The 25,898-nt window shown below is 38.5% G+C and overlaps 1 protein-coding gene across 3 annotated transcripts in view; it reads left to right on the top strand.

The window, feature by feature from the left end:
- The window catches only part of mark3b (MAP/microtubule affinity-regulating kinase 3b), a 52,940-nt gene that overhangs the window by 6,755 nt on the left and 20,287 nt on the right, over nt 1-25,898 (top strand). For all 3 annotated transcript variants that reach the window (XM_053488575.1, XM_053488573.1, XM_053488574.1), the window contains exons 2-6: nt 83-274; nt 591-644; nt 19,548-19,596; nt 24,839-24,904; nt 25,024-25,094. In XM_053488575.1, coding sequence (XP_053344550.1) covers nt 83-274; nt 591-644; nt 19,548-19,596; nt 24,839-24,904; nt 25,024-25,094 — 432 coding nt within the window. The remainder of the gene's footprint in view (nt 1-82; nt 275-590; nt 645-19,547; nt 19,597-24,838; nt 24,905-25,023; nt 25,095-25,898) is intronic.

The raw sequence follows: 25,898 nt of genomic DNA, 5'->3' as shown, positions 1-25,898 counted from the left end.
AATCATTGCATCAATGTGGCATGGCATGGAGGTGATCATAAAGTATTGCTGAACTCTGAGTCTATGTGTGGTGTATCTCCAGCACACCTCGCACAGTGACGGGCGGAACGATGGTGCCACGAGATCCAGTCGCTCCGGGGCTCGATGCCGCAACTCTATCGCTTCGTGTGCCGACGAGCAGCCGCATATTGGCAACTACCGGCTGCTCAAAACTATCGGCAAGGGCAACTTCGCCAAGGTCAAACTGGCGCGACACATCCTGACGGGACGAGAGGTGAGATTTAGGCATTGACTGACTTTTTTTTTTTTCCTTTTTTCCCAGTCTCATCCACCTGTAAATTTCCTCTCTCGCTTACTGTTTGGCAGGTCCATTTAGTATTAAAAAGATGAATTTAAAACTAATCAGATTTTCATGTTTTTATTTGTGTGTGTCTTTTTGATTAATTTAGTGTTTATAGTGATGGACTTGTAACTTTGTCATAGAGATTCTTTAGAGAAGTCTTTTTTCAGTTTCCCATTTTAGTTCATTAATGTTCCCCTGTGAGCTGCAGGGTCGATAAAATCTAATTTGTCTCCTTCCTTTCTTGCAGGTGGCCATAAAAATCATCGATAAGACACAACTCAATCCTACTAGTCTCCAAAAGGTAAACATGTTTGATTTCTACTTTGTATTATTTTATACTGACATTTTCTTTCTTTGCTTCCTTTTTCCTTTTATTATCTTATTGGGAAAAGTATATATCAGATGTTTTGCTTTTACTTTGAGAGGTGTGCTGTTAGTATATTAAAGGGATGAACAGTTCAGTTTTAATGGTTCAGGGTAAGTGTCAGCTGACGAAGGGAGCTTCTGTGGCCTCAGATGTCTGATGCGGCTAATGATAGCAGGAGTGGAGAAATCCAAACAAGTGACGGGAGTAATGACGGTGCATGCATCTGTGCTGAATGCAGAACGTTTAAATGTGACAGTGGATCGATTGATTGATTTTATTTGTTTTCCCTTCTTGGACACGGTGACAACTTGTAGCTCTAGGAGAATTTGATTCCCAGTTGTTCAACCCTTCTACAGCTAAGGAAGTTTTTTTTTTTTCCTTTTGTCATGCCAATCTAAAAAAATCTGCAGTATGACAATGACATGTAAACATGGCTGGTTTGATAATACCACTGACATCATTTCTGGCAATAAATCTGATATGATCTTTTTTTCTCTGTGTGAAACAGAACTTTTTTTTTACCCTACACGGAACAGAAACGCTTGCATAATAGAAAGGATTACGCACTGAGGTGCGTCTCCTACCAGTAAGATCAGAATGATAATCCTGCAAAAGATGACTATTGAATAATATTTAAAGAATAGTGTTAAACACACAAACACCACAGCAGGGAGGGGTTAAGGCTGATATGTGCTTTGATTTGGTTAAACTAAATGTCTGAATTGTTAACTGATCTACCTGGCTGATTGTCACATTTTTATTTAAACATGTAACTTCCTTTCAGGATATTGCTTTAGTCTCGAGGCATAAATTAATTTGGAGATTTGGTTAATATCAGGTTAGAGTATTTTTGCATTTATGCTACACTGCTTGTGTGTTATTTTGACTTGTGACGTTGTGTCACCTTATCACTGACTTGTTGAACTGCTGCTCTCTGCACACTGGCGAAAGACCTATCCCCCTCTTCTACTTGCGTAATTTTACAGACTCCTGTGATTAACAGTTGTCAAACACCTGATTTCCGGATGATCGTGCAAACCCCGGAGTCCTAATGGTGTGAAATTGTAACCAGTAATGCGTCAATATGCTTTTCCATGAAGAGCTTTGAGACCACTATGTTTGTAGTACCATGTAATGTATGGTACATGTTTCCAATGAATGCAATAAGTAGAATTGGAATAGGAAATCTATAACTAATTATATCTAGACTATATGGAAAAAAAAATACATGAATACATGACCATCTGTGGCTCTTCCCTAAGTGTTGCTATTAAGATGGAAGCATCTTGATGAAATCGTATAGAATGTTAAAATATGCTATAGTTTTTATAGACTTGGCCTTCATTCAACTTAAGTGCACAATCAGAAAACCATAAACTGTTGTGGGAAAAAACTCGAGAACCCTGACCTCAACATCACTGAACACCTCTGGGACGAATTGGAACACTGACTGCACACCCCCGGCCTCGTCAAACATCGAAGCCTGACCTCACTAATCCTCTTGTGACTAAATGAACCCAAATCCCCACAGCCACTCATGACAATCTAGAGGAAAGCCTTCCTGGAAGACTGCAGTGTTCTAACCGTAAACAGGGACTTAATCTAGAAAGGGTTGTTTCATAGGCACATATAAAAAAATGTTATAGTTTTTGCTATTATAAAGGCTTCCTGCTTTTATTTTTTCTTTAATACCGTGACGTTGGTTCTGCCCTTCCCTAGGATATCTCTCAGGCAGTAGGTTCGCCTGATCCTCTCAGTCACTAACAACTGCTTGCTGTAGTCTGTCTCTGACACCATTTCTATCTGCTCTTATGCAATTGGTGGGTGTGGGAGGAGTGTCCGTGCCTCAAGTTCTCTCTTCATTTAGAATCAACCACTTTCTAATCAGATCAGACCTTTTTAAATAAAATAAATTTTTTGTTTTGTTTGGGAATGCTTTGTTTAGAGATGCCTGTCTTTATTCACAATGTCTCGGGTAACACTATTTACTTTTATTGGTGCCAGATTTGCATCAAGCCACCAACGATTCACTACAGGCTTGCAGAAAGACCAATGCAGCAATAGTATAAAGGTTTTAAAAAAAAATGTAAAGAGTGTTATGAGGTTGTTTTGTTTTCTGAAAGTGACCGCTTTATTGGGTAATTTCCTGCTTTGTAGTGGAAGACCCTAGATCTCTTAGTGCTGTCGAGCGCACACGCACAGACACATGCACTTGCACACGCACAGAGCCATGTCGTATCTGGGCTCCCACAGAGGGTTGTATTATGCCTGTTTTTTTTCAATTGCTTTGTACAATGTCACTACTGTGCCGTGATTTGACCTCTGAATGTAAGAGAAACCTGTCTGGGTTATCATCAGAGAACAAATCGATACTGAAATCAATATTCTAAGCAGTGAGAATGATTAAAATTCATGAACAGTATTAGTAATTTGCTAGATTTAGCCATTTAAGCCATATCAAATTCTCTCTTTGGACACACATCACAAACACAACCATGTTGCAAAAAGTCTCAAGTAGCCTAACATCCTGATGCTAGATGGTTTTAAAAAAAGGCATAAACATCAGGCTTTTGTCTGCCATTGCTTTTAAAATCTTAGCACTGTTGTATACTCTGGTTGATCAGATTATGTTTATTGATTTTCAGTAATAGTGAAGGTTTGGGTAGAAGTTCCAAAACAAATCACAGGTTTGTGTTAATGCACTTGTTCTAATACAATATCTTTTTTTTTTTTTTTTAATAACAGCTTCTTTTTGTATAGCAGACCCTCCACAGATGGTTACTTGTGAGATGTTAATTTTTTCCATTTTTGTAAGTAGTCTCAGTTGTCAGTGCTTTGTAAGTGTGAGTTGCCTTTTTATATTTCTTTAGTACCGAAAAGTCTTCAGGGCCGAGGGCATTGCAGCCTTTAAGTAACAGAGCAAGCTTTTTTTTTTTTTGTCGCAACTTCTAGAGAGAGGACAAAAGAAAGGGCTATTTTGTATTTGTTACAACCAACTTGTTTTGCAGACGTTCCACAGTATTAAATATAACTTTTAATTTGATAGTTTTGGATACATTCCAAAAAAAGTAATTGTTGTTAAATTACTGTGGTTACAGAGAAATAAGGCTGTTTTCACACCAGACACACTAATCTGCTCTCCGCTCACATGCTGACCAGCTTTCTGACCACACTAGAATGTTTACACTCTCCGATACATCAGGTGGCAGCATGCGTCTGATTGGTTTGCAAGCTGTTTTTTGAAAGCTGCCAATCATCACAAAAATAAGAAGAGTACAAAGAAATCAAACTTCACAGAACCATGTCATTTATATTTCAGAAAAAAAACTCAACAGCGACCCTCTTGCCTTCCTACTTCTTCAACTTTCATATCTGATTCTAGCTGTGGCCAGGTATGCCACACTGTGCTCAAGACCACCTTTTCAAGTTGCCTTGAGCATGGTACATAGATTCATATCCCGGCACAGTAGGGAGTAGTATGGATGGATGGATGGAAGGATGAATAGATGGATCAATCAATCAATCATACTTTATTAATCCCAAAGTAAAGTCCAGAATATATTACACAATCATGGCAAATTTGACAAGTACACCTTTTCCTCCAAGGAAGTTTTGGAGCTACTTTAGGACGGGTACTCATTTTCGAATCAGTTCTTTGTTTTCAGGCAGCCAACGCACTGAATGGTTTCACGGTGGCACCAACAAAAATGCTGGGCTAGAACAAAGACCCACCTACATCAGTGACTAATTAAAAGTTTGTCACTGCCATCTTAATATCAGAGTTGTGTGCTCGCGTTTGGTGTGGTGCTGTATCTATCACAAAAGATAAAGAAGTGTGCTCCGGTCTGTGCCTAAGCCTTTATTAGGAAAACACGTCTGGATGTGTTGTTAGAGAACAGTAATCAACTCTGAGGTTGTAGCGGTTCTCCATTTCACCATATCTTTCCCATGCCATTTATTCCTTACATCCTCTGTTCTAAAAAGAGATCTCATCGTCCATGATAACAAGCATTTGAATTATTATGATAAGTTAATATCCATTAGTGCCAATCTCCTAGTCTTTTTACTACCCAAGTACTCTTGTATTTCCAGCACATTTCACTGGAACTTTCCTTTTCCTGTTTTTCTGTTGTCAGTGAGGTTCAGTCGTCTCTCTTTTTCACCCCTCTGTATTTCTTGTTCCTGTTATTTTAGCAAGAGATTTATTGTAATTTTTTTCTTTCCTTTTTCTTTTTTTTTTTATAATTCTCTGCATTCAACTGAGAATTGAATCCACCTTCTAAACTGCTATATTAGATCATAATGTTCCAGGGTTTTAGTCACAGTGGACTCTGCTATGTTCACACAGATGTGTGCACTGTGCCAGCGTACGTGCATCCTTGCAAGGGTTAGTCTCTTTCCTTCCTCCCGAGGCGTGTTTTCGAATAACATGTCACCCACTGCACATTGAGAAATTATCAGCTGCTACCTGGAATGACCCAGCAAAGAGAGAATGAAGAGAACAAACATGTCAGGGTTAAGAGTGGAGCGGAGACATCTTTATGTGCCATATAGCACTCAAAAGTGTTTACATTTTTTATTATCATTTTTAAACTTAAAGTATTTAGCTTTACTCAGTCCATCAACTATTTATCGGAGCCTCTTCTTAAGCACAAAAAAACAGACCTGGACCTGGCAATCACCTTATAGAATTACCTGTAGTGCAGCATGAAGTAGATTACACAATTGTAACAGTAATCAGGGGAATAGTAACCAAATGAATGTTTAATACTAGCAGTACTACAATACAACAACAGTAATAGTGATCTAAAGGAATATACAGTAAAAAAAAAAAAAAAATTTATTTAGTCAGCCACCAATTGTGCAAGTTCTGCCATTTAAAAAGATGAGAGGGGCCTATAATTTTCATCATAGGTATACCTCAACTATGGCAAAATAAGAAAGAAAATCTTATTGTAATTAAAAATTTCCTATTACAATATTAAAAATTTTGTTGTGATTCTAAACAAACTTTGCAAATAATTTGCTCCTACCACACAATGTTGTGCTGCCGGCAAATGTGTGGATAATTTAGAGTGCACCACCCTTAGGATTATAAAGAAATGTAAACATTTTTTCTATTTCACAAGTTAAAAGAATTATAGATTTTGGAGTTATTGTGGTGATATATGAATTGTCACACAAAAGAATCACGAAATGTAACCAAATAAAATTTTCTCTCACCCATGTCTATAGTATACCCCTATTAAGTGTCTAATTTGGTGCAGTAATGTAAGTGCAGACAAGTTTTTAAAAATTCTTTTGTAAAACGCTAAATCGCTTTGCCAATAATCTAAATGATCCCAAGAATCAACAAATGCTACCTTCCATCCAGTCATTTTTGTTACAAAGTCACAACCATGAGAATTTTATCAAGTCTATTTTCTTCTAATATTCGGAATTGCATCAGGATTCATGTAACATAAAGAACTCGAGTCAAGTAGCTAAAGGGGATCTCTTACTCACTTAGTCAATATTCAAAGTGTCGGATGGTTTTCCCCCGTAGAGAAGCTAGGCCGCCTCAACCCCCAACTAGAGGGTTTGCAGAATTTGATTCCTCTGCCAGCATCTCAATTACACCTCTAATTCACTCAAACACAATGTTTAGTCTGCTCAGGGTTTCTAGCTGATGTTTGAGAGCAGTTGTTTAGTCTATCTGCACACAGGTATGTTTCTGAATGAGTGATATGTAGACTTTTCAGCATGATCTGATCCATACACTCTGTATTCCTTGGAGTCATTACGTCTAGTTGGCAAGTCGAGCGCCGTATACGATTAGATGTTATTGACTGTGGAGCTCTAGTGCACCTGACTGCCACGGGTGGACAAGGACCACAGTCAGTAAATGACAGTTCTTGAACCTCATCAAGATTCTTCATGAATGAACCTGTGATTGGGTGCAGTCATGGAGCTCTCTCTCTTATGTGTGCCTAAAACACATGCTAGTACAACAAGGAAAGTATCAGGCAGCATGATTGATGGGAACTGAGAAACATCTTTGTGTCATGGTTAGTTGGCTGTGGGTGGTCTGCGCTTTGGTTCCATGATTACAGAACCAGGGGCCCTTTTGAGCAGAACGCTTGTCATGTTGCATGGGAACGCAAATGCATCTGTCAGAGACGCTGTTGTATGCATAATTGTCATCAGTATGTTTTCATGCAGTGTATAAATCTATGCATGTGTGTGCTGATGAAACAAGGAAGTGTACTAGAAGAGAAGTTTAAGAGGGGAAAACGCATTTACCAGGCTGGTGGGGAAAGTGGGCAGCTGGCCAATTAGGTCAGCTAAGAGACCCTTCTACCCTCTGAGTGCTGCAGTGTGTGTCAGTATGGTCCCCACGTGCTCCCCTGTGGTAGACATAAATGCTAGTAAGAGAAAAAGGTGGGGCTAGAAAGATTTATTTATTTATTTTATTTTTTAAAGATGGTTTCATCCTAATTTTGTGTTGGCTTTAAGCATGTATTAGTAGATTTTAGCAGTCTCTACAGCTTGTCTGTCTGTATTAGATGATGATCCAAGTAAAATCTTCACTGTGTTCTTTAACCCGCTGGGTGATCATTTCTGTCCTCCATGTCCGATTACAGGGCAAAGATCGTACAAGGATAGATCTCTGAGGGGGAAAAAAGTTATGTTCAGTAAGTGCAATCTGGGGTTGCGAGTTTAAAGTTACAGCGATTCTTTTCCTATACATTAGGCTGTTTGTTAATCACTACAACTAGCATATTTTTTAGAGCTCATGTGAGTTTTGTCGTCCTATGGTTAGGTTCCAATTGTGCAACAAAAAAAAAAGATTTACCTGAAAAGGAAAGAGATTGTTTTATTTAAAAATATTTCTGTATTTAATGGACAAAGTGCACATGGGTGGACAGATGATGAATCTGAGTCAGCTTATCCACCAGGCTAAATTCATTCCCCAGTCCAACATTACGTTTTTTTATGAAGTCTAGATATTTCGATAACCCACAAGACTTCAATTTGCTAGGGAGCATAAAGATTAGACTTTGAAACAACGGAAAAAGGTCATGTGGTCTGATGAGTTCGGATTGAAAGGAAGTGCATAAAGCATACACACATCATGTTTAGTGCCCCCACTGTACAAGCCTCTGGCTGTGTGATAATCTTGGGTTGCTTCAGATGGTTAGGTCTAAGCTTAGCATCGTTATGGGGCAATAAAATAAAATAAACTGACGACATGAATGTACTAAATGACCAGGATATCATATTTTACACTGTATCAGTTTTCTTACCTGATTGTGCGGCCTCAAATTTCAGGATTCAAATTGCTTGATAGTTTTTAGGACTTAAATTTCCTCAGAGAGTTTTGTACCTGACCCTACCTCAATGAAAATGGATTTAATGTGAATTAAAACATTTTTCCAGTTATATAATCGAACTTGCTCTTGAGTCTGGTTTCTGTCAAGATTTGTTTTTGTTGTCATCTCTGGTAGTTTTACCTTGCTAGCGTCACCGTGGTTGTGGGCAGTCAGCACTTGCCTTTGATTAGGTTAGGTTGTCAGGTTTTCTCATGGACGCTGGGATAAATTCAGAGACAGCTTTCCTAGTGCTGCCTTTATCTGTATGTGTGTATGTATGTATAGGGAATCAAGTGTATAGTTACAGGGGCGGCTGTTTGTGCTAATCCATGTTAAAAGGCTGGTACTTTTTAGCACTTTTGTTCTGCTTCATAGGAAGGCTTTTGTGTTGCAGGAGAGCAGTAGCAGGTATGTGAGCTTCAAAGGCTAGCCATAATCTCTTGGCTGACTCCTGCCGTGGTATGTTGCCTGACCTATACCTAAATGCAGACTAGAGCTTAAAAATGCAACCAACTATTGCTGCACTGCCATGTCGATGAAACACTTCCAGGTGCCATTGTGACAAATACTGTAACTGTACCTACTTTACATTAGCCATCATAAACTAGGCCCTTGTCAAAGAATAAGAACAACTCCAAACCTGCAGCTCTTGTGAGATGTTTTCAGTCTGCATTGGTCAGGACATACCAAGATAGAAAAACAAATGAACCAGCGACAGTCTTGGGCAGCTAAGGTTCACTGATGCGCTTGGGGTGCGAAGACTGGCCCATGTAGTCCTACCCAATAGAAGAGCTACTTGAAATTGTTGAAAAGGTTTATGCTGGTTTAAAAAGAAAAGTGTAAGAATGCACAGTTATGGCGGTTGACTGTTGGCAGTCATGGCAAAAGAAGAACCTCCTCAATATTAGCCATTATTATTGTAATCTGTTTATTATCAAGTCAATCCCAAAAAGAATAGTTTTACTGATCTCACAGCAAGAGTCAAACACTCAGACAGCCTTGAAGTGTTTAACTCAGTTCCAAAAATAAAACTCCCTTTATTTCTGTATATAATGGCCTGCTACACTAATACACTTTACCCAGCATTTCACTAGTGCTCATATACCATCAAGATAAAATATTTTCTCAGTAAAGACAAATGATTGGACTGCCTGCTTCACGTCTGAAACTCTGGCCTCCCAGGAACTCCCCTAATGGCCCAAAAATGTGGAAATGGCTGAGAGCGATCAGGTGTTCCACTTGCTGCATGTTCACGGATTACTTAATTTTTAATTAGTTATAAAAAATGTTAATTAATTATAAAACGTATTGTTTGTTGGAAATGTAACACGTTTGGCGACTGTTCATTCTTCTCTCTTCATCTGGTTGTGTTTATGCACACTTAGTTTGTGCTTACTGCACGTGTTCGCAAACTGTTTTTTTTCCTGTGGGTGTAAGCAAGTCTCACAACCAGCCGGCCGCATCTCCACGAGCAGCTTCCTGTTTGGGAGAGTGTGCCGAGAAAAGTGAGAGGGAGGGGAGCTTCCTACTTCACAGCTCCACAGCAGGGCAGCCAATCGCCTGCTGAGCTCCAGAGAGAGAGCAGTAAACTATTGGGAGATCCAGTGCGTCAGTGAGTCTGCCTGCTGTGGCTGCGGGATATTTGTCTTCACTTTTGTTTTTCCTCATCATGCCCATCAGCGTGGCAATTCTTAAACCTAATTAGTTGTGAATAATTTGAATGCCCTGGCTGATAGATTAAGGATAGATATTTTCCCTGTGCCATCTGTCAGCCATACACACATCTGGAACGTTATCGTTGTCTGGCCTGCAGACCTTCGTAATCACTCTGTGGCTTTTTACTGCTACGCATTTCTCATGAGCTCACTTTCTGATATTTCTCATCTCAAACCAGCAAAATATGCCATGTAGGTCACCCCACTGGTGGGCGAGTGTGTGTGGGAGGCAAGCGACTGAGCTTGATGTCTCAGGGCTTTTAGGGCAGAACCTCATGTCAATGGCGCTAAGAACCTGCTGAAGCGTGATGTCTATTAGCAAAGAAAATAATTGTTCAGAAGTGCAGTGGGAGGAGAAACTGCAGCCGCTGGGCGTGAGGAAACGCATGTGCAGAGACAAAGCTACGAAACCACACCCAGAATAACAATACCTTCCCCAAATGCTTACAGGTGTTCAGAAGATTATTCTAAAAACACAAAACACAGGCATATGCACACTTGGACACAAACCATTTAGATGAAATTCACTTGGTTAGGATTTCTTTACATCTCTATTTTATGCTACTCTTCGGTATGAATTAAACAGTATCTGCAGTGTCTAGGATAAACCACTGAAAGCTACTCCAGACATGTTAAGACTGTTATGGATGTTTTGCTTTGTGATGTGCTGCTAAAGACCTAGTTCGGAGTGGGGGAACAAGCTGGCCTCTTTTCTTTTACTGCAGCCCACTTTCCCCTGAGCAAAGTGTATTCAGGCCTGTCCCTGGCTTCTCGTGAACAAAGATTGATCATCTGATGTTAAAGTTAATATCAGTGACCGTATCTGATTTTTATTGTTCAGCATGCAAGAGTTTACACTGTACTATAAACACACTGTAGTCAACTGAGATGCTAAAACCAAAAAATTTTTTATGACAAACGGATCATGACTAAACTGTTAGAGCTGTGCGATTTAGTTTAGATTATGTAATTTAATAAATCTTTTCTTGGTCACGTTTCAATTCTGAATTGATTCACACGTTTTAAAATGTTTACAAATGTTAAATTGTCTAAAATGACTTTCATTAAACATATATCACAGCTTTAGCAGGGAATACCAACCACTTTCATCTTTTACGAAATCGAAATTATTGCTCCTGATGCTTTTTCTTTTGATTTTATTGGTGCAAAACCGCTTCCTACTGGATTGGAGTGTTAAGCATGAAAAAGAGAAAGTGTTTTGCAGCGAATACGATTCACTTTTTACAGCGTTCATGAAATAAGTTGATTAGTTTCCAATACTTTACATGTCTGCTTAGGACAAATCAAGTAATAAACCTTAGTGCAGTTGAACTGAATCAAATCGTGCATGCGACGGATTGCCATCCTGTCCAGTGTGTACCAGGAGCTTCCTGTACAGGGTAAGCGTAAAAGAATATAATTAAATGAATAAATAAATTTTTAAAAATTATTATAATGTCACCCGTCTAAATGTCCTTTTTTTAATTTATTCATTTTGTTTAGACAGGCTGCAGAGTGCCTAAGGATACAATTTAAAAAAATTGTTATTTAACAACTTCAACAGTTAGCTCATTTCCCCTCTCATCTATTCCAACCACTCAGCATTCAGCATCACCAGTATACTAATCACTGGTCTGATCATCTGACATCATCTGCTCCTGTTTTTCACTGGTTCATGCCTGTTTTTTGTTGTTGTTTTTTTCAGCTTTAATTATTTATAGGTCACCGTGTGGGTTAACAAACAAAAACATTCCTTTCACACTGGTCAGGTAAATGGACTGGACTAAAAATGAGGGCCAAAAGGTCCTACAGGAACCGTGGAGAACTATTTCTCATGACTACATTAAAAATAGAATAAAGTTTGTCCTTTTTGGAAGCAAAATACAAAGAAATGAGGGATTCATAGACTTTTGCAGAGGGCTGTATTTCAGATAGTTCTGGTAGAACTGAAAACAGACCACCTCCTTACTTTGACATACCATAGAGATAAAAATCAAGTAAGCGCACGTGTTGTCAAGTCAGTTGTTTCAGTCAGTACGATGCTATCTAGTTTCTGTTCCTGAATGATCTTTTACCATGCTTGTTTTGTTTTCTATAATATCTGGCCAGCTCTTGCAGTAGTTTACTGTAGGTCAAAAAGAGGAATAACCTTTTTTTTTTTTTTTTTAGCTATTTTCATAACATGTGGCTGATGTCCTTCACAAAGAAGGTTGAAAAATTCAAGCGTAAGAAGTGGGACCTACCTTAAGGTCGTCATAACATTTTTGTCAACTTCAAAGTTGTCATCAGAATGTAAATAACTATATTGATTAGGCTGAACTTTGACATGCAGCTCAATTACAGAAGATAATGACTCATTGTTGAAGTGTTAACCAATGACTTCTTGTCAAGAGCATAAACACAACGTGCCATGTGAAAAAATAATAATGACTCATTTCTTTCCCATAACTAACCAGCTTGTTCTTTATTATTACGTTGGCTACCAAAACATAAGACTCTGCAAGCATGTTATTGTCGAGATAGCTGATGAAGTTATGGTTCGTCCCACAACACACCAGTGTGACTCATATCATTGACACAAAAGCTGTAACTTGCTCCAGATCATGAGCCTCTGTGGTGGCGCCTGCGATCACGTAGCGCGGTTGTGCGATTCACACACTCCGTACAGCGGATGCCGATGATGACTCATCTCATCTAGTTGTTTAAATGCTGGAAAACGTTCAGTCTTCATCTCTGAACCCCTTTCCCTGTTCTCTCTGCTTCATCTGTGTCTGGACGCCAGCAGCTTGTTAGCACAAGCAGCAGTCTTGTTCTTGGTTGGGTGATTAGTGGTTTCAGGCTGATCTTGAATCACTGCGTGCTCTCCTGCCACACACAGACTCCCAGCATTCCTCTGTCTCTGAGCATCACAAGCGAATCTAATGCTCAGCAATGAACTTTCAAAAGAAACCATGTGTTTGTGTGGGTTTTTTTCCCCCTCTTGTGTGCGCATCGACTGACTTTTACTGTGAAGCCAGGTGGACTTGTGCTTCTCAGTGTTTGTTTCCCAGCTAATGAACCCTGTGGCTTAATGAATTCCCATGTGTCCTTACAGTGTCTCATTCGTAACACAGTCTCCATTTGAATATGCATCTAACACGCCTTTAACTGGTAAAAGCTGTTGATGAGATTGTGTTACCACTGTTCATGTAAAAATACAATCGCAGGCCTTGCTTGAAGCTGTATTTAATATTCATAACCAGCCACTTTCACTTTAACTCTAGTGTCAAGAAAGCATCAAGTATTTATTCATCTATTTTTTCCTCCCCAAAGATGTTCAAGCTAAGCAGGTATTTCCAACACAGGAAGGACGACACCTGGATACTGTGTGTGATCTTAGCGCTCATTGTGCCAGCAGGCAATCCATCTCTGCTTGCTCAGTTGCTGGAGCATCAGCTGAGTGCTCACCTAAGAAAACTTAGTTTGGGGCACTGATGCTAGAGTGGCAACACTGGCACAAAACCGACATGCGTGTTTTTTTTAACCATCTCTTTGCCTTTCAGTACACTTTGTTCATCTGTCAGCAAGCTTTCATATTCCCTCATTAAAAAATGTAGGCAGAGCTGCGAGCCACGAATGGACTGCTGTATTCAGCTCTTTATCAGAAGCGATTCTTTGAAGGAAGTGAACCAACAGGTGATGGAGCAAGATCAGGACTAAAAGGAGGATGCTTCACCATGTCAAAATGCGGAGATGCATTTTCATGCAAGATCACAGTGCACTTGGATAGCAGTCCTCTGTGTTTAATCCAAAGTTAAGGCTTCAGCTCTTCAATAAGCATCTCACTGTAACAAGTGAAAAATTTTCCTGATATTGTTTCAATACTGGCCCTTAAGAATCCCAGAAAACTGTAAGCATTCATTTTCCAGCTGATGGTTGACTTTTTTTTGACTTTTTAATGGTTGTTGATTAAGGATGTTTCTGTTCCATAATCTGTTGTTTACTCTCAGACTTGTAGTAATGAAACCAAGTCACCCCTAACGATTCTCTTTACAATCTGTCTCCTTTCGTCTTCCTTAGAGTATCGGTCCAAATATTGGTTGCAGATTTCCAAACACTTCTGCTTATATATATATATATTTTTTTTTTGTTTCGGCACAGAGTACACACTCAAACCACAAAAAACTAATCACTGCACACTGCTCTTCTTTTGTGCAAATCACAAGTGAGTAATTTGTTTTTGCTCGGACCACAGTTAAAAATGAACTGATGTAACACATTCACACCTGCCCAGCACTGATAAGACAAATTTCTTTGTTTGAAAGATTTGTTTGAGATTTTTATTGGTTTTCTTCATATATAGCATACAGTACCATACAAAGGTTCCAACAAGCTATAAAATGAATAAATAAACATAAATAACAGTAATAATTAAATAATGATAATACAGTAAAGCACCAAAGGTAAAGACAGGATCACAGTTTAACCAAAAAAAAATTAAATTCTCCCATATATCAACTTTACTATTCTCTCCAGTCATTTAAGCTAACATTTTTTTAATATGATAAATTCTCAATCATGAATTCAATCCACAGTTTAAATGTAGGACATTGAATATCTTTCCATAACCTCAGTATCATCAGAAGAACAATTTTTATTTTTTTTTTTATTTAATTTTCTCCTCAATATTAGTCGTAGCCAATTCCTCCCCGTCCCTAGGGGGCACCCACATTAAGGCACTCAGTCGGGAGGGCGAAGACTATCCTGTGTTTCCTCCAAACCACGGACGTCAGCTGACCGCATCCTATCGAGGGGGGGAGTAACACATTCAGAGGAAAGCGCTAGCCGTTCCTTCCGCGTGCGCGAGCTCACAGACGCCCTTGACTGGCTGTAGAGCCAAGATTAATGTGGGAGCGCAAGTACCTCTCATCCCTCCCCTCTGAGAGAGCTCGGCCAATCAGCTTTCTCTGTGCCTCCAGCTGTGAGAGGAAAACAGCATCACCGGGGGTTCGAACCAGCACTCCCCGGATGATAGGACGAGCGCTTTACCACTACGCCACACGGAGGCGAGAAGAACAATTTTTGACTCACTTGCTCAGTTGACCACTTGTTTTACTGTGGTCAAGAGTCTACTCACTATACTGTACTGTGCTTGAGGTCTTCTGTAAATGTCAGTTTTACACCTTCATTCTTAGTTGAATCTAATCTAATTTTTATTCAGTGTCAATAATAAGTTATATCTCATGATCGTACTGCCTGCTTCACGTCCCAAAAGCTGGTCTCTCAGGAGCTCCTTTAATATAAAAGGTCGTGTTTGCACATGGTCCTTTTTTTAAAAGCCAAAGACAATATACTTACTCATTTTCATAATAATTTAGTGATGAATACACATACAGAACAAATAACGCGCAAGTGATTAGATTCACTTCTGCATTTGTTGGTCAAAGTGCAGTCAGAGGACTTACCGCCTGCTGGATCAAAAAGGGAAGGTGGATTCCGATGAGTCAGGGGCTCGGGTAAGTATGCCTTGAGAAGATCTGTCACCAGTTTCTCATTGGATCAGAAGTGTGGACGTGCCCTTAACTGATGATACGATCTTCTGTGAGTCCAATGAGGCACGAGGTTAAATGGCTCCTCATTAAAAAAAAATAAAAAATAAAAATCATGGCTGAAAACACGTAATGCAAGATGGTTCCTCTGTGGCACGTGATGCCAGCGACATGTTACTCATGCAGCATTGGAGACAGCGTAACACACATGGAGGACAGCGTTATCCACCTCTTCTGCTTGTCTAAGCCCACAGACGTCTACGATAGGCAACGAGATACGTTGCTCTCCCAATACAAGACGGCAAGACCAATTTGCTCTCTAGGCTCCTGTCTATACGTGGCTGTAGCATCACCTAACAATGGATTTTTCTATTTAGTCACATTTTAAACACTGGCCTCCCAGGACCTCTTAATGCCCCAAACTTTTTGAAATGGCATGGCGTGAGATCAGGATTGTACAGTGGATGTGGCAATAACCTCCAGCAATGTTTAAGTAGTGTTTGTGAATTATTGTGCGTAGGTTTTCACAAGTTGGTGACAAGTTTTTGGGTTGATTTTTAAGGGTCTGGCGTTCCACTTCCTGTATGTTGACGAGAACGACTGCAGTGGGCTTTGAGTTACCTGTGTCGTTTACAGATCTATGGCTTTTTTGCCTTGTTTAAAACATCTGCACCCTTCAAATGTTTTACTGTGGTCAAGAGTCTCATCTCCATCCTGTGCTTAAAGCACATCCTGCGCCTGTGTGGCAATAACTCCCAGCCGAGTTCTAGTAATCTGCTATGATGGTGATATTCGCACCATTCAAATTTTTTTACTGCGGCTTATCAAGTCTCATTACCGTAATCTGTAAACGCGCACACACTACTTGCCCAATGTAGTTTAGACAGGACAAATAGCGCAAATTGACTTTGTGACAGTGCAGTGCACTGCTGTCACATGATTGGCTGATTGGATACTTATTTGTCACTGTTTATATGATTATAACCTATTTTCTTTGCATTTTTATAGTTTTTTTATGTGAATAAGTACTTACGGTATGTTGAATGTTTTATTTATATTTAAACACACAAATTTTATACACTACCTAGTGTTTCCTACACACAGAATTCCGTTTATCATATTGCCTAGGTTGTGCTGAAAAAAAAAACGATATGTCTAAGGATAGCTTTATATTTCACAATCCTGATCCCATATACACATACATATACGTAGTAAAGCAAGAAAAAATTAACAAATAAGGGTAGAGCAATAAAATATTTACCCAGACAATCAGTGCCATCAGTGTATACCAAAGAGGGTTTGGTTTTTTTTGATCATCACATATGGGTACAAGGAGGGGAGGGTTAGTAGGATGGATCTCTGAAATGTAAAATAAATATTTATGTAGTATGTAATTTGTTGTACTGTATGTAGTTGACCACTTTTTGCGCTGGCAGGAAACGCCGACCCGCTCTGCTGGCTGCCACCTCCAGTATATTTCACACCTGTTGAAATGACTGCTGCAGACGGTTTCAGTGTTATAGACCCTCGAGCCACTTGGTTAAGGAGCTTTGTTTCTTTGAGCTTGAAACGTACATGCACACGCATCACATATTTTAGTCTAAAAGTTAGTATTCTTGTGGCATTCTAACAGAACCTGTAAACAAGAATCTTCGCCTCATATCCTGTAATGTCCTCTTAACAGTCCCAATTTATTCTGCCTCATGTATGAGCTCATCCTTTTTTTTTTTTTTTTGAGGAGAAACACTGCAGCCAAAATAGAAACAGGACCTTGTCACAGAAAATGCAGCACCTGTTATTGCTGTTGTTGTTGCTGCTCTTGTTGTGGTTACTCATAAGCTACACTTGGTATAAAATTTAACTTGACATTACTTGCAGACTTCCCTGTCATGTTATGTTTCAGGTTAGGAATATTATCGTGTCATTTAATACATTGTAGTGTCTTGTTCTTTGTAATGTCTTTTTCTGTGATGTAGTGGAGTTCAGTTTTAAGGAAATGCATATTATTGGTCAGTGTAGTATATTACAAGGTCTTGTTTTGTGCTGTAATGTATATTGTCATTCAGTGTAAAATATAGTGTTTAACAGTATTCTACCGTATTGTAGTGTAGTATATAAGTATCTATCCAGTGACGTAAACTTCAAAGCACTTTTTGTAAGTCGGCCCAAATAAGAGCATCTGCCAAATGCCTAAATGTAAATGTAGTATATAATACATTGCCTGGCCACAATACAAGTGCTAAAAAAAAACTCCATTGATGTGATAACCTGGTCATTCAGGTCATCGTCTGACTTCAGTTTATTGCCACACAATGTTGCCAAGTTTAAACCTAATCAGCAACTGAATCAACCCTGTTGTCTCATTACAAGTGGCTATCTAGTACAAATCCTTTGAGTTCTCATCGCATTGTGTAGGTATGGAAATGCTCTTTTGTTTACTATTAAACATGGTTATGGTTTTCAATGTTAATTTTTAATGCAACCTCAAGTGTTTACGTGATCTCCATTCGTGTTTTTCTTTCTTAAACGAGCTCTTTACTCAGTTCCAGGATTTTAAATCTCCTCAGTTGTTTTCTATTTGCTTGATGAAACCCAGTAATTTGACCGTTCTGAAATGGTGACCTTTCATTTGGCCAGGAAGTTTAGTACAGTGTAGTGTCTTGGTGTCTTGTTTCGTGCTATATTGTAGTTTATTGTACACAGACATCCAAGAAGTTTGCAGAAACGCATAATTTTCTGATCAGTGAATTCCCTATAATTTGTCACAAAGTTTGAGCTAGTAAATGTTTGATATTTTAAAACTTTAAACAGCACGAAGAGGCCTTGCAGAAGGCCAACGTTGACCAGGACGTGACATTGTGTTGTTTTAACCTTTTTTTTTTTTTTTTTTTTTTTTTTATTGAACTGCAAGTATATTATTAGGATGCAGGGGGATTTCAAGGCTCATAGACACTTGTCTTTGAGACATTTACCAACAATTCAGAATTTTCTTTTTAAAGAATCCAAAAGTAAAAGGAACAAAACAGGTGTTGTATACACAACCAATTTTGGTGCATAAAGTTTATTCCAAAACTATGGGTGCCCATTTACTACTTGCATGTTTATACGTACAAATTCAGGACAGCGTAATGACGTACCTGTTTACAGGACAAAAATTATAAAGAAGAATTAGGGTCACAGAACAGTGAATTAAAATGAAACTGAAACTCTTCTTTCTGCCTCCCCTGTCTATTGTGGTGTGTGTGTCTGGGTGTCTGCATGAGTGTACGTCTAAGTTGGTGCTTGTGTGAAGTTATTTCAAGGCCCTGAAGTTCCAGTCCTCACCAGAGCACAGCGTTCAATGTGGGTCTGTGTACTCCACAGCAAAATGCCAACACCCTTAGCAAAAGGTTGAGTGGCTAGAGAGATAATGGAACGAAAGAACACAAAAGCACGAGAGAGTGAGAGCTAGACGGGTGGGTAGAAAGACGCATTAGCAAATTCATAGAAGCAGAAAATGTCACAAAGAAAACCTGACTGCTATTGGCTTTGTGTTTGATGGGAGCCAGCTCAGAGCGCCCCTCTCACCAAAAGCATCTGTGTCACCATGGCTCTCTGCCAGACAGGGTCTCCTTTTTTTTTCTCGCCAAGAGTCGCTCATTCACATTGTCTTCTTGTTGCTGTGTGGGTCATAAGTTTGTGTATAGCTGGGGGAGTGTCACAGGGTTATAGCAGGTTAGGAGTCTCGCTCTCCTTACGAATGGGTGTTTATAGAATGAAGAAGAAATAAAGAAAGGAATGTATTAAAGCTACAACAGACATCTGGAGTGTGTGGTTTAAATAAGGGTTTAATAGATCGATCCTGGTTGGTTCACGTGTCAGCATATGGTGGTGTGTGGTGGAAAAAAAAAATCCTGAATAGCATCCCACCAATTTTCTCACAATCCATGTATTGTAAAAAGGTTCTTCTGTCTGTTTCGACTATATGTTCCTCGCAGTTGCATGGCATTTCAGAATGATGCTATTACAGTCACTTAATAATACACAGCATATGCCAGGAGTACAAGCAATGTGGGGTTAATGGAGGAGTTATTGCTTAATTTATGAGTCGCTGCTAAAATACCCAATCACTTGGAGAATGTCGCTCTAGATAGTGTCTCCAAACAAGCTGTTGTAAATATGTACATAATGCTCTAATTGACCTCTCTCTCTCTCTCTCTCTCTCTCTCTGTCTCTCTCTCTGTCTCTCTCGCTCTCTCAAAGCTCTTCCGAGAAGTAAGAATAATGAAGATTCTGAACCATCCAAATATTGGTGAGTTTGAGACATTCTCATCACATCCACACAAACACACTTCTTGTATTTATATATATTTTTCATTAGTAGTTTGAATTGTGATGTGCCTGCGATATTTGAAACTATATAAAATAAGTATTATTTGAAAATCATATTTGTTATATAAGGCGCGTTCAAGTCAAAACGAGATTTTTGAGATTTAATGGAGCACTGTTATGAGAATATAAACTCCCATCATTTGTCTACACTAATGCACCTATCCCAGCATTTCACTAGTATTTAAAGTACACAGGAGCCAATATTAGATTACTTGCTTTATGTCTTAAACGCCGACCTCCTAGGAACAACATTAACAGCCTAAACGTGTGAAAATGACTTGGAGCGAGGTCAGGACTGTATGGAGATGTAGAAATAACTCCCATGTGGCAATAAGCTACATTCCTGTGCAAGTAGTGTTGATGAATGATTGTGTGTAGAGTTCCCACAGAAAGACACATCTCTTCCTCAAGTTTTATGTCAATTACTTGAGGTCAGGCGTTCCACTCGCTGAATGTTCACGGGAACAACTATATTCATGGATGCACAGTCTTTAAAATTTTGCACTATTCAGATGTTTTAAAGCAGTTAAGAGTCTCATCACCATATTGTGCTTGAAGTCTTTTGTAACTGTCAGAATCCGTTTTTTTTGTACAGTATATACAGTAATTAAAGTCTATTTAGTATTATTAAAAATACTTACAATTTAAGATGAGTAAGATTTAAACTGTATTTGTAATGTTTGTGTATATTATGAATGTTCTGTTCCTGCGAGGTTGTACAGCAGCGTGTATTGTATGTACAAGTGTTTATGAAAGTTTAGCTCACACTGTTTAGAGTGAGAAGGTGGGAATTTAATTAACAACAACCTCAACCCACACTCATGCTAATTGTTCCTCACCCCATAATTTAACATCTTAAATAATTTCTCGCTCAGTCTTCAAAACCTTGCCTCATTCAAATCATTTTATACAATGTGTAAAAGCAAAAGCTCTGACTTTGTATTCCGAGGAGAACGTTGTTGAATAGATAGTATGGTTTCAGACTAAATCATATAGTGACTTGTTGTAGTAAACGATGTTACATGTTCTCAGCCATTTGTGCAAATATGTTGGGTCTTAATTTTATTTTATTCCTCCACCCCCCATGAGATCTTTAATTATTCTTGGTCCTAGCTTTTGTATTTGCTAACTACAATTGGTTTAGCATAGATAGAAACACATACATAAGCACATAAGTCTTTCCTACACATATGTTTACTGAATAAAAAAAAAAACACTATTTCATCATTCTATGAACCTCCTTTGTGACTCTGCACACAAAAAATTTTTTTTGCTTGCACGGCCAATTGCTCTGTGCTTGTGAAAGTTGCCAGATATGCCAGGTCCCAATATATATAATTTGTTTTTTTTTTTTAAGCGGCTACTGTGTCGACCAACCCAAATAATATCAGTCTTACATACATTACGTACATTCTTTCACTAAAATTAGCCTAATTTTAACTCATCAACCTAAGAGTTTTGCAGCAAAAGGTAATAAAGTATCTTACTTACTGGAAAACCACCCAAACTGGCATCACTGCTCACTTAAGAAGGCTGTTTCTTATGCAGAGGATCCTTTTTTGAACAACAGGGAATGGGGAAAAATAGCCTGGGTGTTTTATGATCTGTTACAATATTAAGCTGTTTAAATACTGCTATTGTGTGTCTGCATATTCAAAATTGAAACCTCAAAAATACAATGTGCAGTAATATATTATATTATATTATTGTCAGTTAGAAGTTAATAAATATAATTTAAAAAATAGTTCAATTCTTGACGGCAATTTATGATTTATAATCAATCCTTAGTGGACATACAATTGTATGCATAACTTAAAGAAAGCCATGCATGAGTAGAGTTAATTGAGCTATTCTGTGGGTGGACAAATACTGCACATAGATTTGACTACTGAGTGCTTGACTTGTGGAATTAACATATCACACATGATCAAACAGATGTCCCTCGGTGCAAACATGGAGTGCAGAAGGACTAAGAATGCAGTACGCTTGGCATACTTTACTAAGTATTGCATTGTGTGCACTTTGGTCTAAAATTGCAATTTATTTTATATATTGTCTTTAAGAAAACATAAACCAATTGCACAGACCCTTGCAAAAATATGCATTACTGAATCTGTGTTTTGAATATTTGATTTGCTTTGGAAAGGAATGTCAGTAAAAGCTGACTGAATTTAATAAGAACTAATTTTATGTATTTTTTTTTTTTTTTTTATCTCACATCTCTTGTGTAAAACCATATTTTAATTTTATAAGGAACACTGAGTTTTAAAAAGCTACTCAGCCTAACTCAGTGAAATGTCTAGGAGAGCTCCCTAGGAACCAGGATTGATGAACAGTGCAGATATTATCATGGTCTTGCTCTGATTGCACACACCATCGTCTGCAGCTGTCTGCTGTGGGCTGAGCACATGCACTCGAATATCAGATAAGCTGGTCCGGGGAAGTCTCTCCTCTTTTCTCTGGCATAAGAAAAGTTATTGTGTTTGGTCACGTGTTTCTTCTTCCATAGCAATGACCCACTTTTCTTTTGTAGATGAAAAACAAACTGCACCGGCAAAAATTTTTATGTTGGCATTGCATTAGCTGAGGAGTCCAGGAAGTGGTTCTGCGTACAGGATATGTCAAATGTGGCAGTGTAACGCAGTCATGATGTGGTTTTGTAGAAGTTTATGCTGTAGGTGTTATGATGGAATATATATAGTAGTTTTTGGGCCCCAGCCAAGTAGTTTTCTTTCTTTGTACATTACAATATTTACAAGATCTATTTAATGTAATTGTTTTATTTAGAATGCTGTTATCTACAGATTCTTTTGGAAGTTTTATACTCTTATTGTTTTATTTAATTTTTTTACTGAGCAGCACATATTTCTGTCATCCATCATAACGCCCTCCCTCACTGTCAATCATCGTCATTACCGCTTAATCCTGTAGTTTGGGGGGCCTGGAGCCTATCTCAGGAAGCTTAGGGCACGAGGCAGGATACACCCTGGACAGGGTGTCAATCCATCACAGGGTACAGAGACATACAAACACTCACACAAACACTCACACACACACTACAGGCAATTTGGGAGCGCCAATTACCCTAACCTACATGTCTTTGGAATGTGGGAGAAAACCGGAGTACCCGGAGGAAACCCACCAAGCACCGGAAGAACATGCAAACTCCATGCACGCAGGGACGCAAATCGAGCCTCCATCATAACTATTATTTCTAAACAAACTATTACCCCACGGAATGGCATTGTATAAATAGTTTTGAGTGTACCAGCTGAAAGATTATAAAGAAATGTTAATGTTTTACTGCCCCAAGTACCTCTTAAATGCGATTTTAGTGGTTATGAGCCGACTAAATGGCGCACAAGGTGTTTTGAGGCTGGTATAAAAGTGTGTATAAATGTACTCAAGACTAATTGACTCACAGAGTTTGGACAAAAAGGCAGAGCAAAGAACAACTTTAGATAATAAGCGACCATTAAAAACACGTTTCTGTTCCACTACTCAGAAGTGTGTGCACCCAAGCCAGAATCAATTATGTCCAACGTGGCTGATCGAGCGGTGCATCTTTATTATAAATATAATAAATCATTTAAAAATCTATTTTGGAGTCAATTTGCCAATTCCCTCCCCCCAAAGCCATGTCTACTATTATCTTTGTATCATTTATATAAGTAAATAAATGATGACAGGGCTAGCTACTATAGGAAAATAATTAACAACAAGGTCATGTTACAACTCCAAAGTTTATTTCTTTCCTAGAAGAGCAAATGTGTGTTCTGTTCCAGCTTATAGCACAGCAAGTTGTCAAAGGTTACAGCTTACTTTCTTTTGTTTATTTTTTTTTAATGCTCATTTAAATTTTTACTAGGGATGCAGCAATCAATCAACTTGTGACTGAAATCAATCGTTTTTTAGCTTGAACACAATTGGTCAAAAATTCTTGGATTTGATCGATTGATTGGTCAATCCTAAATAGAAATTATAAAAATACTAATAGGCAATATTTTATTATAGACCTACAATATTTTTTTTTACTAATGTTATATAAATGCTTTTGTATGCTGTCAATTATATTCAAAGTTCTTAGAAATAAAACAAAATCAGAATCATCAAATGCCAACTTTAAAAATAACTGATTATAAGATATAATCAATTGATAAGACATTAAGAATGTGAATTTAAGTTCCAATTTCATTTGTCACATACGCCACCACTAACAGTATACAAACAGTAAACAGTATAATATGCAGTGAAATGCTTAAATGACTGCTCATGACCTAACAAAATAAAGGCAGGGGGAAGTGAAAAGACGAAGGAATCTACAAAGTCTTTGTCCTGAAGCCCATTTCCCATGTTTAACCTTTAACTGTTACAAAGGTGCTGATACTCTTCACAGAAAATATTTTAATATTTGCACTTACACACTGTTTTAGTGCAGTTTCCTCCATACAGGTTCTTCTGTTAGAAGAGCCTGTAATATTTTGGAACATTAATATAATATATAAAATGTACACATTAATATAGATCTTGCAGCTTTTTATACAATCCGATTAGAGATTTCAACAGTGCTGTGGTACACTAACGTATCGATGTACAGAGTAATGTGAGGACATTTACAGTATTACATAACAGTTTAACAGAAGTGATGCTTAACCTCAGTTTATATAAATGACTAGAGAATCACCCAAGTGAGTATAGTAAATGTCTTATGAACATAATTATGATCATGTAACACATCCCACCGAGACAAATTCTGTACGGATTGCAAACACATCCATCTGAGAGAATACTGTGCTGCTACTGTGTGAGTGCCATTGTACTCATGTTTGTGTTTTGAAAAACTTTTTTATTTGTTACAGCTTGTAGAGTGTTCAATGTTTACAAAGAGAAAAATGATCAACCTCAAACACATTGGCCTTGGCTCATGTCTGATTTCCGTATCAGCTCGGTTTAATTTAGTGCTACACATCCTGTCCGAGGTTTCCAGCATCTTGTCTTACTGACTCCACACTACACTGGTTTTTATCCAACAATTCTCACGATTATTAAGAAGCAAAAAAAGATCACTAAACTCTTGTTCTGCCATTCAAGAAAAGTATAGACCTAACTAAATGTTTACATTGCTTTTTGGCTTCATGATCTTTTTTTCTCCTGTCCTCCAGTAAAGTTGTTTGAAGTCATAGAAACGGAGAAAACCCTTTATCTGGTGATGGAATATGCCAGTGGAGGTGAGAGCATGTGTAATGTCATTGCCAGTCTATTGTTATCTTTACATTGTCTGTTTTAAGTCTGGGAGTGCACTGCAAGTGTGAAAGCTGTGTAATTCAGTGTGTGGTTTTCTTTGTAGGGGAGGTGTTCGACTACCTCGTAGCACACGGCCGGATGAAGGAGAAGGAGGCCAGGGCTAAATTTAGACAGGTATGTAACCGCAGTGTGCTCAAAACTATATAAAACGGGCAACATGGCATCTTGTAGATTTGGGACATATTGCTATTAGTGTGTGTGTGTGTGTATTTTAACATGCCTGCAGTGCAGTTACGATGTAATTGCCATCAGCACTACAACCCACTGGTCTTGTAACCCCATGTGGTGGGCTGGGTGTAGGTTTTTTTAAATACCCAGGGTCTCCCTCTCCTCCTCCTCCTCTTCCTCCTTCTCCTCCTGCTTGGAGTGTGTAGTGCTGCAGCTGCTAGGCGACTGGCTTATCTGGGTCAAAATGTAACACTAGGCACATTACAGGATCACGTGGATGATTCCAGATTCTTCCCCAGTCAGACAAGGGGAAAGATGGAAATGTGTCATCAACCTGTAATGTTGCTTCTTTTCAAGTCCCAATCCATATCAGTGTGTGGCTAAAATGGTGTATAATGTGGATTAATTCATGATATAAACAAGAGTCATCATAGTCTTGTTTATTTGTTCACGTTAGAGTGTTTCTTTGTCAGTTTTGTTGTTGCCTATCTTTAATATTAATACTTAAAATGCATAAACGGTAAAGCTTAGTTGATTGTGTACCCTCCGTAGATGTTAAATCATTAAATCATGAAAACAATGAGGTTTAGCAAAGAGATTGTGGCTCTATCCAGATCACTACAGACCATGTTGTGCTAGCCAGACACCTGTCCCACTTTTAATCAGTGGGATTCTGGGAAATCGCACACGCAAAGGCGGTCGATGTGATTAATTTGCCTTTCACACACCACTCCACATCACGGGTCATTC

This window comes from Clarias gariepinus, chromosome 27 (genome assembly GCF_024256425.1).
Source record: "Clarias gariepinus isolate MV-2021 ecotype Netherlands chromosome 27, CGAR_prim_01v2, whole genome shotgun sequence".
Taxonomy (NCBI): Eukaryota; Metazoa; Chordata; class Actinopteri; order Siluriformes; family Clariidae; genus Clarias; species Clarias gariepinus.
Note: the sequence above shows the minus strand (reverse complement) of the source record. Positions and strands in the feature narration are given on the sequence as shown.